The sequence below is a fragment of the Melopsittacus undulatus genome, chromosome 13 (genome assembly GCF_012275295.1).
Source record: "Melopsittacus undulatus isolate bMelUnd1 chromosome 13, bMelUnd1.mat.Z, whole genome shotgun sequence".
NCBI classification, from domain to species: domain Eukaryota; kingdom Metazoa; phylum Chordata; class Aves; order Psittaciformes; family Psittaculidae; genus Melopsittacus; species Melopsittacus undulatus.
The window spans coordinates 12095300-12112080 of NC_047539.1; the positions used below are offsets into that span (position 1 = coordinate 12095300).

Consider the following 16781-nt stretch of genomic DNA (forward strand, 5'->3'; position numbering starts at 1 on the left):
ACTTGAAAGAGTCTTGCTGGAGTGCTGGTGACTGTTGTAACATGTTTAAGTGAACATAGGCATAAGCATAAACCACTTTTCAAACAATCTGCATTTCAAACTCTTCTGACTTGCTTCAACAGCTACAGATTGCACAAAGATATCCGATGTAAAGGAAAGTAATGAAACCATTCCTGTTTTGTGGCAGCTCTGTAGAGTTTGTAACCTTTCAGCTGTCTCTTGATCCATGTTAAGGAATATGGCAGTTGTCACGCTCTGGTACACAGGGGACAAGTGCCACAGTAATAAAAGAGCTGCCACTGTCATATGAGCTCTAATCTGTCTGCAAAGTCACTTTTTGGGGCTGAAATGGATTATGAAGTAAACACACTCGAACCTCTCTTGTTGCTTTCATCTCCATTTCCACACCAAAGGCTTGCATGGTTCCAAAAAAGAGTGGGGAGAGGAAGAGCACGGGGCACTTATAGGAGCTGGCTTCCAGTCATAGGGCCAGAACAGCTGCAGGCTGAAGTCATGGCATGGTTTCAGCCCTTCCCCAGTCCTGTTTTGCTTCCTTTTTATGAATTTGGGAACAACTCAGCTGTAAAGCAGGTTTTGCTTCCAGTGTGAGCACTGGAATATCATCTGCCTCTGATGCAGAGGAGCTGGTATAGGTTTTACTCCTCGCTGTCACTTCACTACAGAGGCAGAAGAGAGAGGAAGGCCAGAAGCCTGAAGTCCATGAAAAGAGGCAGAAGTCAGGAATTTAAAGACTATTTACAATGAAGATCCTTAATTCCAGAGAAATCCTGTCCTGCTGCCAGTTACATTGAGGCCATTTCCATGCCCCAGTATGCTGCTGTGCTTTGTTCTTTGAATGGATTATTAAAAGAATAAAGTGCTGTCATAACTTCCGGGGTTGCAGTAAGTCACATTAGAATCTCTTGATTCTAAATCTTGTTAGAACACCTGTAGGTGTTTTCTCCAGCCACCCTTGCATGTGCAGCAATAAAAAGCTGAGCCCTGTGTGCAACTGCAGAGGAAGTGTCTAAACCACAGAAAGCCCTTGTGGAGTCTGCCCCCAGGGGAAGGTTCTTGATTTGCTCTGTTTCAGTGCAGGGCAAACTTTATAATGAGCTTTTAATGTAGCTTCTTGCTGCCAAGTAGCAGAAATGTTTCCTGCTGCCTGACCACTTCCTTGGGTTTCTTTCCACTTGTTTTTCCCTCATTCCACCTCAAACTCGGAATTGTCATATACAAGAATATATGTATTCAAGCCTCTCATGTCAGCCTCTTTATTTCAGGCGCTCATAGATTGGGCATGAGCATTGCAGGACATCCACACGTAAGGAAACTAAATGTGCTATGAGAACAAATGAGCAGTTGAGACTGAGAGATAGCACAAGTAGTTGAAAATGAAGTGGAATCTTTGTTTTGTCAAGTTACTTAGTGTAGGAGGAGGAAAAAATGCATCACCTGTAGTCAAAATATTCCTATTTGTTGGAAGTGTAGAAACTGGAAAACAAATCATTTTAGAACTGTGTGCATTGCAAGATCCCTTATATTGAAATATATGCCTCTATGTCAATAAATCCATCCGTAAGAGGGGGAGAAGAAAAAAAAGGGGATGCTTAGAAATAGGATGATGAATGGTACCATCTATCTTAAACTCTTAATGTGAAAGTTAGAAGCAAACATCTAGCTCTGGATTCACTCCCTCATACATGTGTTGTAATGGAGTTGTGAGGAACTCGGTGCTAGCAGCTTCAGGCCAGTACAGTGAAAACTGCTCCAGTAGAGACCACCACTGAAAGTTCAAAGCAAGCTTGTGGTTTCTGTAAAGGTTTTATTTCTGCTTTTGGTCATGGCAGTGGAGTGAAGGCCATTGTGGAGTTAATTTGCCCCAGGAATGATGGGATAACTTGCTGGAGTTTGCAAATCTTATTTTATTTTGATGGTTGTATTTTCTGCAGGGTTATTCAGTTGTTTGGGTGGGTACAGGTATTGGGGGGGAGTGTGTGTTTCTGCCTACAGCCTACCCCCTGCATTACTGGTGTAGCTTCCCTGTGCTTTGAGGAACAAGCCCAGTGATCCGGCTGGACAATGTCTGTCACTAGGTTCAAGTGGGGATTTCTGCTATACTAGAAATACTTTCTGACATGTGCTTTCCTCTTAAGGCTTTGTTGTCTTTAAACAGCACTTCAAAGAATGGCTTCTCAGCAACTCATACTCAGAGTTGGTTCTTTCTAACTGCTAGTAATGTCTTGTATTGTTGACAGAGTGTGACTAGGAAGAAAACTGCTTACCTGATCAAAGTGTTCTTTCTGTTGTTGTTTTCTTTGAAACTGAAATCAACGTAACCCAAAGGTCACAGAGCAGATTAGTTTAAAGGAAGTGTTTAAAACCCGGTTCAGATGACACGTGGTGCATTAAGTTCACTTTGTACTGAGATAGCTAATGAAGGGATGAAAAGATGGCAGACAATTTTAAAGAGAGAGAAGAGATTTGTTCCACTCTAGAACTGCCAATCAGTATTCAGGGTGCAATACTGCATATTGATGTGTAATTCTCAAACTGGATTTCCCTGAAAAGGCAGGTTAGCTGTGTTGTGACTATGGCATTCCAAAGTCAGGCCCTCTTGCTTCCACCCCTATGTGCTGACAGATGTTTTTAGAAAAGACATGATTTTGAGCAATGAATAAGCTGCAGCAGGTATTTGTTTTGGTAGCTATATACTTCAAAAAAAACGCAGTTGTGTGTTTGGCTGTCCCTCCAGGTGTCTGTCAGAAGTTGGCACAGGGTCTTCTGGGTCTCATCCAGTCATAGATAAAGGTGTCCCCAGTCTTGCATTTGGCTTTTGAGACTAAGTTCCATGTTAGAAGTGCTGATATCTTTCTCCAGGAGAGGCTTGGAGGATGTGGCATATGAAAAACCAAAGGGTTTTTGGCTGGTAGTAGTTCTTTCTTCTGTGCTGTATAGGGGTTTATTCCTTTAGGGAGGAAAAAGCTGGAATCTCGTCCATTCCCACAGAGCTGGATGGGGAGAGGGAGGTCAGGACGTAGGAGCAGCCTGACACTGATGTCCCCAAAGCCCTGCTTAATGTGGCAGTTGCCCCCTTTGCCATGTAAGAGGGGGTTCCCCTGCTTGCTCCTGCAGCCGCTTCCCCTGTGCTGTCCATAGAGTCTCCTGGAGAGTCACTTCAGGGGACTGGTGAGGCTACAACTGCCTGTGCCCTAACCCCCAGCAAGGACAGAACCGGTGTGATGAGACAGGAGTGTCCTCAGCCCGGTGGGCATCTGCATCTTCACACAGTTTGATTTGGAGCTGGTGCAGCTCTGCCTGTAGTTGGTGGCTCAGTGTCCTGGGAGCTGTGGGGGACTTTGGGGCACAGTCACACTGCCCTGGGACCTCAGCATGCAAGAGACCCATGGGGACATATGAGCAGGCTCCCTGTGCTCCTTGCTGTAGGAGATGAAGGGCAGTTCTGCTGAGCAGAAGGCTTTTTTCTGCTGTTAATTTCCTGCTGATTGGCAGGAAGGAGACTTGAGACCTAAAAGTTGATTTTTCTCTTGAAAGTGTTCATATAAATGTCAGCCCACAGCAGTCAGTTGAGATGTGCTGGTCTGGGGACAGCCAGGCCATGGATGTGTAAGTGCTGCAGTGGGAATGACACAGTCAGGCTTCTCAAATCCCTCTTCTTTTTATGTTGGCTTTTGAAGTGACTTTTAATCCTTCAGACATATTGGTCCTTAGGCACTTGTGTCAAAGAGGAAAAAGAACCAAACTTGAGCAGTTTGGGTAATAATAGTACTCAGTGCTTAACAAAGGCTGTGGAATTAATCTTCCTGAGCCAGTAAACTGAAATGAAGTTGTATTGATCTTGGTTGAGGAGCAGGAAAGCGATGTGAAATCAGCTTTCCTCTGGGCATAACGCAGCGGCTCCCTCTGCAGCTCCTTCATGGCCAGTGAAGGTGGCATTGGTGAACCTGTGAAGTCTGGGTTCAAGCTGAGCCCTGCATTGTGGTTCATGGCCTCTGCCCTCCCTGCTGAATCAGATGTTGTCCTCCAGGCTGGTCAGAGCTGCCAAGAAGCAGTGGGAATTGGGTCTCTGTGGTTCTGGGGCAAAGTCTGTTCTGGGATGATGGCTTAGGGATGGGGGGAGACGCTTGTGGTTCCCTGTCGTGCTCCTTCGCACATCCTATCCCACTGGGGTCAGCGAGGTGTTCCACTGTGTCACTGGGCTAGAGCTGTTAGTCTGCCTTCCTGTCACATGGAGAAGTCTTCTGGCCACCCACCCTCTGTTGATTCAAACGAGACAGAGTAATAGAAATAGAATGTAAATAAACAGAGCAATATAAATAACCATGTGCTTCCATAGGAGCCTACTGTTTTTAGCTAAAGCAGAATTGAATGTAAAGTGCTCTAGGCACTGCCGTTGGTTACGGGCAGTTGCTTTGACTCAGATTCACACCAGTATGTGAGTATCTTCAGGAGATCTGTTTGAGGTTTGTATTGGGTGAAAGCAGGAGCAGGGCTGAAAGCGTTAGTTTTGAGTTTCAGAGTGATAGCTCAGCTTAAAAAGATTGTGTTGTGCCATATTGTGGGAAGCAGCCTAAAAGCTGCAAATTTTAGGAAGAGCATTGATTTGCCTGTCTTACAAAATCCAGAGTATCATAGAATCATGGAGTGGTTTGGGTTGGAAGGAGCCTTAAGGCTCATCCAGCTGCAACCCCCTGCTATGGGCAGGGACACCTTCCACTAGAGCTGTTTGCTCGGCTGCAGGACCCGCTGAGGACAGGGCTCCCCTCCACTCCTTGGGATCACTGCGGGAGCAGACAAGGACCATCTTCATCAAAGGTATTCTTTTCTTCTGTATAGTCTGTAAGGTGCAAGGGGCATCTTGCATAAAGACTGCATTGGTCATTGGGTTGGGTTGGTAAGTGTACGCAAGGTTTGGAAGCCTTCCATACATCGAGATAGGAAATCTCGTAGGTAAAGGTGTACACCCGGCTGCTGGCGTCCGTTTGGGATACACCCACAGGAAGCAGGTGTTCTTGTGGTTTGGGTCCTGCAAGATGCAGGAGGTGTCTCCTGGAAATGGTTTTGGATCTTGTGGTTTGTTCCAGTAAGGATTTTGGTCTTGTGATTTTGGTATTGGTGACAGGATGTTATAACTGTGTTATTAACTGTGGTTTGTTTGATAGAATTTTAGTCTCTGTAACTGTGTGGAGTGTGTCTGTGGGATCCCATGTCTGTGTGTGAGAGATTGATAATGGAAAATCCGCAGAGTGAAGAGATCAATGCAAAAGAGTCCTTTAGGGTGCATGTTGGCACACTGGAAAGAACTGGGAGGGTCTCCTGGGGGCTCAGGAAATAAGAAAATGTTGTCCAGCTGTTTGGAAGAATATTGTAACCGACGGTGGCCTTTGTATACTTTGGAAGATCAGGAAAAATGGCCTAAAAATGGAACCTGAACTATAATACATTCTTACAATGAATGTTGTTTTGAGGCTGCAAGGAAAATGGCATGAAGTAATGTATGCCGATACGTTCTTCACTTGAAGAGACCACGTGGAGTGACAGACGCAATGCAAAATTAATATAGCTCTGCCAGATCCCTTAATTTTGGCTTTGGAAAAGGACAGGGAAAACCTGAAAGTTAAGATGGGTGGAGAGCTGTTGTTCAGCTGTGACACTGGGGAAAGATGTTTAGAGTTAAAAACAGTAATCAGGAAGATAGGCTGGAAAATTCTCTATCACAGGTACCTGCGAGAGGAGCACCCTCTGCATCTGTCCTATCTGATATTCATAAGGAGCAAGAGATCCCTGCACTGGCACCAAGCGACAGATGCACATTCCCGGTTCAGAAAGGGTTAAACCAGCAGTGCTGTTGCAGAGGCATCTGCAGCCCCTGCAGAGCAGGGTGAGCAACTGTGAGGGGAAAAAAGGAAAACCAAGGGGGAAAGGAGGGGAGCTCACACAGCTCCTGTGTTTGAGCATGGGATGGGTGCTGGGACAGGCAAACAAGTGGGAACAGATGTTCACGGACGGGACTGAGGGGTTGTTGGATAAATGTGGACAGGAGGAAGCATGGAGAGCGTATAGGAATCGGGAACAGGTAGGAAAGGAAAAGCTGGGTCGTGCTATAGCCACAGCTGCAGTGGTTGCTTTGAAACTGGGGGGGAGAGTTTGGATGCTGGAAGTGAGACTCCCTGGGGGGAGGGTAGTGCCATGGGGTGGCTGCAGTGACTGAATTGGAACCAGACTGACAGGGACCTGGGGAATCTACCCTGGCAGATTAAAGTAAAAGCAGGAACCAGAGGACATAAAGTGAAATTTTAGTGGATAGAGGAGCAACTTCTTCAGTGTTAAATCTGAGAGAAAAGAAGAATTTGTTACAGATGTGGGAGCTACTGGGCACCAAGAAAAAGAGAAAAAACAACCAACCACAAAGGACCCGAGGCATCTTTCTGAAACCCTTAAAGTACAAACTGGGAAAACAAATAGGAATTCATAATTTTTATGCATGCCAAATTCTCTAAAATCTTGATTAGGGTGAGAAGCAACATTTAAAGAAGGCAGAATGGAATTTAGAGTTAAAAACAAACAGTTAATTGCAGTTTTGAGTTTATCTTTAATTCAACAGAAAAGCAAACAGGAGGACCTCCCTGAAATAGAAGAAATTCTTAATCAGGTGTATCTGGGAGTATGGGCATCTTAAGCTCCAGGTAAGGTGAAAAATGCTTTGCCTGTTAAAGTGGAAATAAAAAGGGAGGTCTGCCCAAGTAGAATAAAACAATATCCCTGAGAATTAGAAGATCAAAGGGGAAAAAAAAAAGTCATTGATAAATTTTAAAATATATATTATTAATTGAATGTGAATTGGAATATTCTGGACAGTAAAGAAATAGGAGGATAAAAGTTTCAGACTGGTTCAAGATCTCAGAGCAGTCAACAAAACTGCAGAGGATATTTGTCCAGTAGTAGCTGATTTGTATGATTTATTGACTAAATTGAATAATAATAATCAGAAATGTTTTGCCATCTTGGATTTAAAGGATGCTTTCTTTTGCTTACCATTGGCCAAAGAAAGACAAAATTTATTTGATTTTGAATGGGAAAATCCTGACACAGGAAGGGAAACTCAATTAACTTGGATGGTATTACCTAAAGGGTTTAAAACAGTCCAGCAATTCCTGGAAATGAGCACAAGAACTAGGATCATGGAAGCCACTGCTCAGATGGGGACTCTGTTACAATATGGGGATGACCTATTAATTGCTACAGAAATAAAGGAAGAATGTATCCAGTGAACAGTGGAATTATTAACTTTTCTGGACTGAATGGTTATTGGGTATCCAGACAAAAGGCCCAACTAATCCAAACCCGAGTTTCCTACCTAGGATATGAAATAACAGGAGGACAGAGAGAACTTGGAGCTGCTGCAAAAGAAACATCTGTCAGACTCCACAACCATCAACCGGCAAGGAGCTCTGGACATTACTGGGAATGACTGGATGGTGCAGACTTTGGATCCATGATTACGTGTTCTGGTAAGACCACTATATGAACTGTTGAAGGGAAACCCTCCCTCTTTAGAATGGACTGATTCAGCAGAGGGGCTTTGAGAAACTTAAAACCAGAGCTAATGAGAGCTGCAGCTCTGTGACTTCCGGATGGAACTAAATCCTTTTGGCTCTATTCCTATGAAGAACAGGGAATAGCTTTGGGGGTCCTTGCTCAAAAACCAGGACCCTACAGAAGGGCAGGGACGTGTTTTTCACAACAGCTGCATGAAGCGAGCAAAGGATGGCCCAGATGCCCAAGGGCTGTGGTAGCCGTTGTCATGAATATTGAAGAAGCTCCAAATTCACCTTGGGACAAAATTACTGTGCTAATGTCCCATGTTGTGTCAGCAGTCCTGGAGCAGAATGTAGCCCACTGGTTATCTCCTTCATGTGTTTTAAATACCAGCCACACTTGCGGAACAAGATGATATAGAAACTGTGGTCACCTATTGATACAATTTTAGAATCATAGGTTAGGGTTGGAAAGGATCTTAAGATCATCCATTTCCAACCCCCCTGCCTTGGGCAGGAACATCTCACATTAAAGTATACCATGTTAGGCTTTGTCCAAACTGGCCTTGAACAGTGCCAGGGATGGAGCATTCACAACCTCCCTGGCCAACCCATTCCAGTGCCTCAGCACCCTCACAGTAAGGAATTTGTTCCTTATATCCAGTCTAAATCTCCCGTTTAAGTTTTAACCCATTACCCCTTCCCTGTCACTACAGTCCCTAATGAAGAGTCCCTCCCCAGCATCCCTGTAGGCCCCCTTCAGATACTGGAAGGCTGCTATGAGGTCTCCATGCAGCCTTCTCTTCTCCAGGCTGAACAGCCTCAGCTTTCTCAGCCTGTCTTCATATGGGAGGTGCTCCAGCCCCTGATCATCCTCGTGGCCTCCTCTGGACTTGTTCCAACAGTTCCATGTCCTTTTTATGTTGAGGACACCAGAACTGCACACAATACTGCAGCGGAGCTCTCACGAGAGCAGAGTAGAGGGGCAGGATCACCTCCTTTGACCTGCTGGTCACGCTCCTTTGGATGCAGCCCAGGACACAGTTGGCTTTCTGGGCTGCGAGCGCAGAAAGAGTCCTTTAGGGAGCATTTTGTCACATTGGGAAGAACTGAGAGGGTTTCCTGGGGGCGGTAAATGAGAAAATGTTGATAAAATGTTGTAACCAACGGTGACCTTTGTATAGTTTGGAAGATCAGGAAAAATGGCCTAAAAATAGAACTTTGAATTATGGTACATTGTTACAATTAATGCTGGTTTTGAGCTGGCAAGGAAAATGGGATGAAGTAATGTGTGCAGATATGGTTTTCACTTTAAGAAACCATCCCAAGTGACAGCAGGAATGAGAAATTAATATACCTCCACCTGATCCCTTAATTTTGGCTTTGGAAAGGAACAGGGAAGAACTGAAAGGTGACCTGGAGAGATGTTGTTCAGATTGTGATACTGGGGAAAGATGCTTAAAGTTAAGGAAAACCAAGGGGAAAGGAGGGGAGATCGGCAGCTCCTGTGTTTGAGTGTGGGATGGGTGCTGGGGAGGCAGAAGTGGAGGGATGTGGGGCGGAGGTTGGGGAGTGGGTTCTTCTCCTGTGGGACCGGATCGGTGTGAGCTGTGGGGAGTTTGGACTTGGAAGTGAGACTGCCCTGGGGGCAGTGCCATGGGGTGGCTCTGGCGGCAGAATTGGAACTAGACTGACGGGGACGTGGGGAATCTACCCCAGCAGATCCACTGGTTAAACTGAAACTAGGGACTAGAGGAAATAAAGTGGAATTTAGTGGAGACAGGAGCAACTTATTTGGCATTAAATCAGAGGGGAAAGAATTTGTTACAGATGTGGGAGCTACTGGCACCAAGAAAAAAAAAAGGGCATTCTTTCTGAAACCCTTAAAGTACAAATTCAGAAAACAAATGGGAATGCAGAAATTGTTATGAACGTGAAATTCTCCAAAATTTTTATTAGGGAGAGAAGCAACATTTAAAGAAGGTAAACTGGAATTAAGAATTGTATGACCCAGAGTAGGAGCCACTGCAGGAAGCACCTGATCTTGACTTGGCTCAGGTATGCGACCGCCTAAAGTAAGATGAAGTACGACTGAGCCTTGGATCTTAAAACAAACACAACACACACACACACAAATGAAAGTTAATTCAAAACCATCATTCTCTCTATATTTTTTCCTCCCAAGCTTGGTTTGGGTTTTCTTCTCTTTCAGCTGCCAACATAATGCTGCTGCAAACTGAAGAGATAACATAATTCAATCATTTGCTGCCCGAACATGGACCCTGTGCTGTGCTTCCTGCTGATCCAGGAGTCTCTGGGACCTTCATGCCAGGATTGGGCATTTCCCAGAAAGGAACCACAGATCCCAGACCAACTCGGGACCTTGGTAAGACCCTGAGTTTATTTCTTTCAAAAGGCTTCTTTTTGGTAACTTGTCCACATGAGTCACAGGGGATGCCCTGCGCAGTGGGTAAGGATTTGTTTCCTTGTCTGGACATTGTATTGGGATGGAGGTCAGGACCACTGCCTCCAAAGGGAGGATTTTGAAGAAATCCCCATTGGGTTGCATTTTGTAGGGTGGGTTTGGATGCAGATGGGAAGAGAGCTCTAGCCCCATCATGAGGTGAATAACAAAAGGGGCTCTCCGAGGTATACAAGCTCCTTACATCAGGGAGCAGGGGTGGGGGTGACTATCAAGGTGTCTTTTTCTGGGTCAGATTTATGAGCCTAGAAAGAGTTAGCCGGGCCCTTTAGGGAAGATCCTGAAAAAGTAACTAAAGTGATTGAGACGATTATTAGAACATCAGATCCAGACTGGAATGATTTACAGGTAGTCCTGGATACTTTGGTAAATAAAGTACAGTGCTGGCAAAAGCAAGGGAGGAGGCAGAAAAGATCCATATGTAGGGGGCACAGGGCAGTGTCAGTAGACAACCACTTTCCCTCTGCAGACCCTCCATGAGATCCAAATCATCTACCTGAGCAGGATCTATTAACCAAATACCAGCGGTTGGTTTTGTTTGGAATGAAACAGAAGGATACAGGTAAGGACCCTGAAAAAGGTGCAGCACAGTTATACGTTATCTTGTATCTCATACATTACAGCCTAGGTTACAAGTAACTATATATTGAATTTCCATAGCATACTTACAGTTCACAGCTTGTTCTGGCACCTGGGCAGTGCATGGTACTGTCTGTTTTCAGAGGACCTTTTGTAGAGGGGAGAATCAAAAAAGCCCATTCAGCTTATCTGAAGGTAATTGTTTAAGAGAAATTCTAAAGCTGTCATTACCACCTGTGGGTACTGATGGTTGCTGCTGGATCTCCTTACGGAGCCTTTTTGTGTAGCCAACACCATTTTTGAAGTTGTTCACAGCCTAGAGGCAGAGGAACATGTTATAAAGGTAACCTGAAACTTCAGCACATACACCAACAAAAGCCTCCACATGTATGTAAATACTTGAGCGTTAACACCAAATTTGAAAGTGAGGTGATTGTGTTAAACACAAGTGTGTCCTGAATTTGCCACATTGTCTCTAAAGAGCTGTCAGAGATAATGTGTTTGAAAAGTAAATTTAGCCTTATTCAATTTAGCCTTGCTTACGGCTAAATTAATATTACAGTAATCATGTCTTCTCTCTCAGCTCCTTACGAGCTCTTTGTCCAATTGATGTGAAAGTCATCACGCTACCTGGCGTAGGCTCTTGTTGGCAACTAAACCATCAGGAGGAACGTCTGTCCGGTGACACGCTGGGCATGTATATTCCTCAGTCTCCAGCAATGCCGTTCTAATACCTGTGCATAATTAGCATAATCACAATGCAATAGTTTTTAGCCAAACTAAAGAAAGCTGTTTGGTTCTAATCAGAACACGTATATGATTCATGGGTGAATGTGGTCTCGAGCGTACAGCACGAAGCTGCAGATGTTCAAGTGTCAACAATTTCTAGTCTGCAGCAAATAGTTACACAGTTTTGACATTTTGCTGTTGTAATATTTGGAGTGTCGGATGTGTCTTCCTGATTCAACCCATCCTTTTTCCACTGTCTGCAACAGCAAGAAGTCATTGACCCCAAAGTTAAAGAACAAAGCACATCTCAAAAAAAAGCATTGGTAGGTCTGAGTTATGAAGGTCTGAACCAGCTCTCCCCTGGAGAAGAATGTGGATTAAATGCCTAACTATCCATTTGTTGCAGACCACAGCCAGTCACCAGAGATGGCTGTATAATTTTGTATGAGAGAAAGGGCTGTGGGCAAACATTTGGTACCTAATACTGTAATCAAATGCACAGTTAGACACTCCTCTGCATGTAAAGAGGACGTAACTGGATCTGTAGAAAGAGAAATAAGTTTTCTGCCCCCCCTTTTTTTGAGTCCTTTCCTAGTCAGGGTATACTTAGGCTTTAATTAGAACAGGTAACAAATTTTGTTCTCTGCTATTTTTGCTTCAGAAGATGAGATGTGATGTTTTCAATTAACAACATGGGAATAACACTTACACTCGTCACAATAACTGCTTCCACAGCAGGGAAGAACAGCTGCATCAGTCATTATGTCTTTACAAATGAGACATAACAGCTCATCTGGAACAGGACCATCAGAAGAGGAGGAGGATGGCTCCTCTGGTAAAGATAGAGGCCTTTTCCTCTTTTCTCTAGCATAAGCTTCCCTGGAGGGCATGTGGGGAAGGAAAAAGAACAAATTTAAAGATGGGTAAAGGAATACTTGTCCAAGCCTTGCGTTTTATCAAAAGAAGATACTAGATGGAATTCTTCTCACTCCACATTACCCTTCTGAACTGTAGGCACTGAGCTGAAACTACTTCTCTATAGCCATAGCTCTGTAAAATAAAAACCCAGAGGGGGAGGAAATCTCAATCCAACAGCTGTTGGTTCAATTCTTGTAAGAAGCGTTTGAAACATAAACCAGACGCAAAATGAGCTCTCAAAGAGAATGACTCCTTGTCAACACTACTGAAATGTTCTGCAGAAATACAGATCCTTGGTGCACCGCAACTTGAACCAACTTCCAGGGGCATGACAAGTATGGATGACCACCCTCTTTTCATGCGAGCAAGCATCACAGATTTTAAAGTTAAAATGCAATGGCTGTGCTTCCTCTCCTGTAATTACAGATGCATTCCAACTTGGTTGCATTATCCACTCAGATGTTTATGCATGCTTTCTCTCATTCGCTATTTGGTCAGTCCAATTAATCCTGTACTTATAGAATCATAGAATAGTTAGGGTTGGAAAAGACCTTAAGATCATCCAGTTCTAACCCCCCTGCCATGGGCAGGGACACCTCACACTAAACCATATCACCCAAGGCTTCATCCTGCCTGCTCTTGAACACTGCCAAGGATGGAGCATTCACCACCTCCCTGGGCAACCCATTCCAGTGGCTCAGCACCCTCACAGTAAAGAATTTCTTCCTTAGATCCAGTCTAAACCTCTGCTGTTTAAGTTTCAAACCATTACCCCTTGTCCTATCATTACAGTCCCTAATGAATAGTCCCTCTCCAGCATCCCTGTACTTACGCATTAATAATGGGGATTGCATATTTTCCAGTGTTGGTCAGCATTGCACCCTTTGTGTTGGGATCTTTCACCTCTATCAGGAAACTCCTTGGAATTCCTGTGCTCCTTTTCAGTCTGGGAACAGACTCCACATTTCTGTCCTGTTAAGAAAAGAAATGCAGACATATCTCATCTTAAGACCTACACTTAAAATGACAGTTCAGTGACGACTGGAAGAAGCAAAAGCCTTGAAATCCTCTCCTTTTACCCAGCGTGAAGGTTGTTCAACCCAAGTACTTCTTTTCCTAAATGAACATGGCCAGGGTGTTCCTAAGTCACCTATTGTTCCTAAGCCAGCTTCTCAGGGAAGTGGTGGAATCACTGTCCCTGAATTCTGCAAAAACACACGTAGACGAGGGCCTTAGTGACACGGTTCCTGATGGATCTGGCAGTCCTGAAGCATCAGTTGGACTTGATGCACCTCTTCCAACCTAGTTGGTTCTACGATTCTGTGAAAGGCTTAAGCAGAGTTTTGATCTGAGCCGACATTCTTTGGCTTAACAACAGGTTTCTTAAGGGTGAAATATCCCTTAGCACATGATCCACTGGGAGAAGAGACACAAACCTCCTCCCCCAAAGCACAATTCAGAGAGAAAACTTAAGTCAGGGCTCTGGGTCAGCCACTGCAGAAACATCTATTCACCAGCTATGGATGAAGGTTGAATTCATACCTCATGTGTGTACATTCAGTGACTAATGTTAAAGGGCATGAACACTCAGCCAGAGACTTGTGTCGGTAAAACACACAAATATTCAATAGATGGGGTCAACAGAAACATCTTGGTTTCATGCAAAATACTGAAAACACCAGCTCTCATTAAAAAGAGTTAAAACAGAAACATTTCCAGTAATACTGAAGTACATAAAACTATGCATGTAAATGCACAGATGAAAAGATCTATGGACTTATTTCATGTCTGTGGCTTAGAAAAAAGAAAACATTACATTTATAATCCCGGCTTTCCCTTGAACTTTGAGGGGCTTTTCAGCATTGCCATGTAACCTCTGTATTTGACCTCAAGAGAAACAGTTCTTCATACGATTATTCCTGTGTTTGTTACCTGACTGCCAAGGTCAGAAATTAAACAAGGTCGGAAAGTAACACCACAAGTCCCCAAAATCTTACCCCATTTCTTGGGCAGTCCTTTCTATAGTGGCCAGGTTTTCCGCACCGAAAGCAAACATATGATGGTGGAGGTGTAGCCAAGGGCTTCTTCATGGGACTAAAAAGGTTTCAGGAAAAGAAAGGTATGCATTTGTCTCTCTTGTTAAAACAAACATCTACACAATTTTTCCATAATCATCAAAGAACTGATTTGACTTTATCAACACTTACTGGACTGGATCATATTCACGGAAAGACTGTATCATCATGGCTTTTATTTTATCTTCTTCAGAAGCACTGGCTTCAGCCAGGTTGGCAGTCTGTTTAACACAGAATTATTTGACGCACACATTAGAAACACATGCAAGCTCAGCCAGCCAAAGACAACACCACTTGCTCAGTCCTGTACACAGCACCACAATGCTAGCTGATGTTGCCTGAAAACAGATGCTTCTATGAAACAGTTGTCCTGAGAGTGTGCTGGGGAGACTTTGTGCTTGTAAATGATGCTTATGTGCCTGCTAGCCTACTTGAAAAGAGCCTTCTTGGGCACTCAAAACCTTAGGCTTGACATAGACTTGTGTAACCCATCCACTTTTCTTCCAAGTGGACTGAAGTGATGAGGAAAAGAAATGACACTAGCAATAGTTTTCAACTGGTTTTGAAGCTCCAGCCCATTTGAGGTTACTGTGCATTTAATTGAGAAAGATGTCTGCAAGTTATATGATTTACATTTTGCAGCATTAAAAAGAACACACTATGTTAGTGTCAGGTCTCTAGTTTTTGCTTGCTGAAATTCAGCATCAGACACAGAAGCACTGAAGGGAGTCTTTCTGATCCCTCAGCAAGACACAAGGCTCTCTTCAGTATAAACGTGACCATCCAGTCCTGTAGGCAATCCAAACTGCATTTCCCCAAATAATATTTCACAGCACAATGCCCCTGTGCTAAGCCAGTCTGAATAAAGTGTTTAGAGTAAGTAACAGTTCTGAGCTGCTTTATGTTTTGTTCATGCGTTTCTCAAAAGGTTCAATGTGCACCACTTGGACAGTTTTTCACATCTGAGAGTAAAACTTCACATGGGTTTACAGAACCAAGGCCACATGCAGGGACAGCCAAAGGCACAACATTTAATTTCTTCACTGAGAGAGGGAAGATGCTGACGGTGGGAAGACCTCTCGTTCTTAGCAATGAACTCCTGTCTCTCTTCTCAGGAGAAAGAACTAGCTCCCATCTTTTGCATTGACTTGGCTAACTCTATGCTTTTGCACAAAGTGCAGTCATTAGTGTCTTGCTGAAGTTACAGTGTTGAGCCAAAAGAGCACGCAGTTCCATCCCAAAACAGGCCACTGCAACATTTTCAGCTGGTCACATCTAGTACACTGTAGATACACACTGGTATAGTCCTCTAAACAATCAAGTACACAATTTACACAGTTGACACAGTCTGCATTCAAACAAATTTGTGTTCTCCACTGTCTAGAGCCTGGAATTTGTGGGACTGTGCAGTATTCAAAGAATGCTTCTGTGCCTCTAACGTCCATAAATTCAAAACCAGCCATGCCATTGTCCAAGTTCCAGAAACACTTGTACTTCAGCTGTTGCAAACTGCCCTGAAATGTCCATAACATACAAACAATTAAATTCCTTTGTAAAAAATCTGTTAGATTCCAACACAAAATTAATGAAACATAGGAAAAACAGTAAAAGCTTCTGAAGTACTGGTGCTTTATTTCCTGAAGATGAGTAACGGTGCAACATTGTGTTGGTGCTGAGAAGGCACTCCCCTTCTGTCTTCCCAAATTGGCGAGTACTCTTGAGAGTATGTATCAAATTATACATACTTCTTAAGGTTAAAATAAATACTTTATTAAAAATTAAAGTTTTGTTCACATGACAACAGTTATCCATCTATAGACTGCAAGTAAGGCTTAAAATTATGAAGGAAACACTTATTCTTAAGTATTTTACAATACATATATATACACACCTTTGAAAGCTGGGCCAGAGAATTAGATGCAGAAGACTCACCATTCTTTTGTGCAGCAAAAAATAAACGCATATCCAAGTTCTAGAATCAAAACATAGCAAGAGTTAACCCCTACTGCAGTCTGAAAATCTGCACTACACCCACTGCGTGTCACTGAAAGAGGCATTTCCAACCTACTGTAATTTGTATTTGTTCAGAATAAAGTCCCAACCTGCGACATCTGAAAAGTGCCTATGTGCTTAATGAGACGAAACTAAACTAACCAGCTCTCTGGAGATGGACTTACTGCTCCAGAATATCTCAGAGAGGGGCCCTTGTGAAAAATGCTGAAGTTTATTGGAGAAGGAAGCATCACTACAGGAATCTTACTTGCAGTGTAGTTTGCAAATTAATCGGTTAATGTCTCATCACTTAAACATGCATTTATACAGTTATGCTTTGATGAACAGTAGCTGCCTGTCAAGAAAAAAGCAGCCCTGAAACATGTGCTCTGCCCTTCTTCTCAAGAACTGCAATGATGCCAAATTCACTATACCCCACCAAACCCA

The 16781-nt window shown here is 43.6% G+C and overlaps 1 protein-coding gene and 1 long non-coding RNA gene across 2 annotated transcripts; both read right to left on the reverse strand.

The window, feature by feature from the left end:
* Positions 1 to 10859: 10859 nt before the first annotated feature.
* Positions 10860 to 12187, reverse strand: LOC117436901 (uncharacterized). Its single transcript, XR_004550229.1, has 3 exons — positions 12059 to 12187; positions 11251 to 11354; positions 10860 to 10936 (listed from the first exon to the last, which is right to left on the reverse strand). It is a non-coding gene; the product is annotated as an uncharacterized lncRNA (long non-coding RNA).
* A 908-nt stretch (positions 12188 to 13095) lies between these two features.
* LOC117436939 (E3 ubiquitin-protein ligase RBBP6-like) lies at positions 13096 to 16308 on the reverse strand. The gene is made up of 4 exons (XM_034069018.1): positions 16275 to 16308; positions 14475 to 14563; positions 14265 to 14361; positions 13096 to 13239 (listed from the first exon to the last, which is right to left on the reverse strand). The coding sequence occupies exons 1-4, from the start codon at positions 16275 to 16277 to the stop codon at positions 13096 to 13098; spliced, it is 333 nt and encodes a 110-aa protein (XP_033924909.1). The 5' UTR covers positions 16278 to 16308.
* Positions 16309 to 16781: the final 473 nt, after the last annotated feature.

Coding starts and splice junctions, on each gene's coding strand:
- LOC117436939 (XM_034069018.1), bottom strand. Junction 14,362..14,474: donor CGTGAATATGATCCAGTCCA/GTAAGTGTTGAT, acceptor AAACCTTTTTAG/TCCCATGAAGAAGCCCTTGG. Junction 13,240..14,264: donor AGGACTGCCCAAGAAATGGG/GTAAGATTTTGG, acceptor TTTTCTTAACAG/GACAGAAATGTGGAGTCTGT.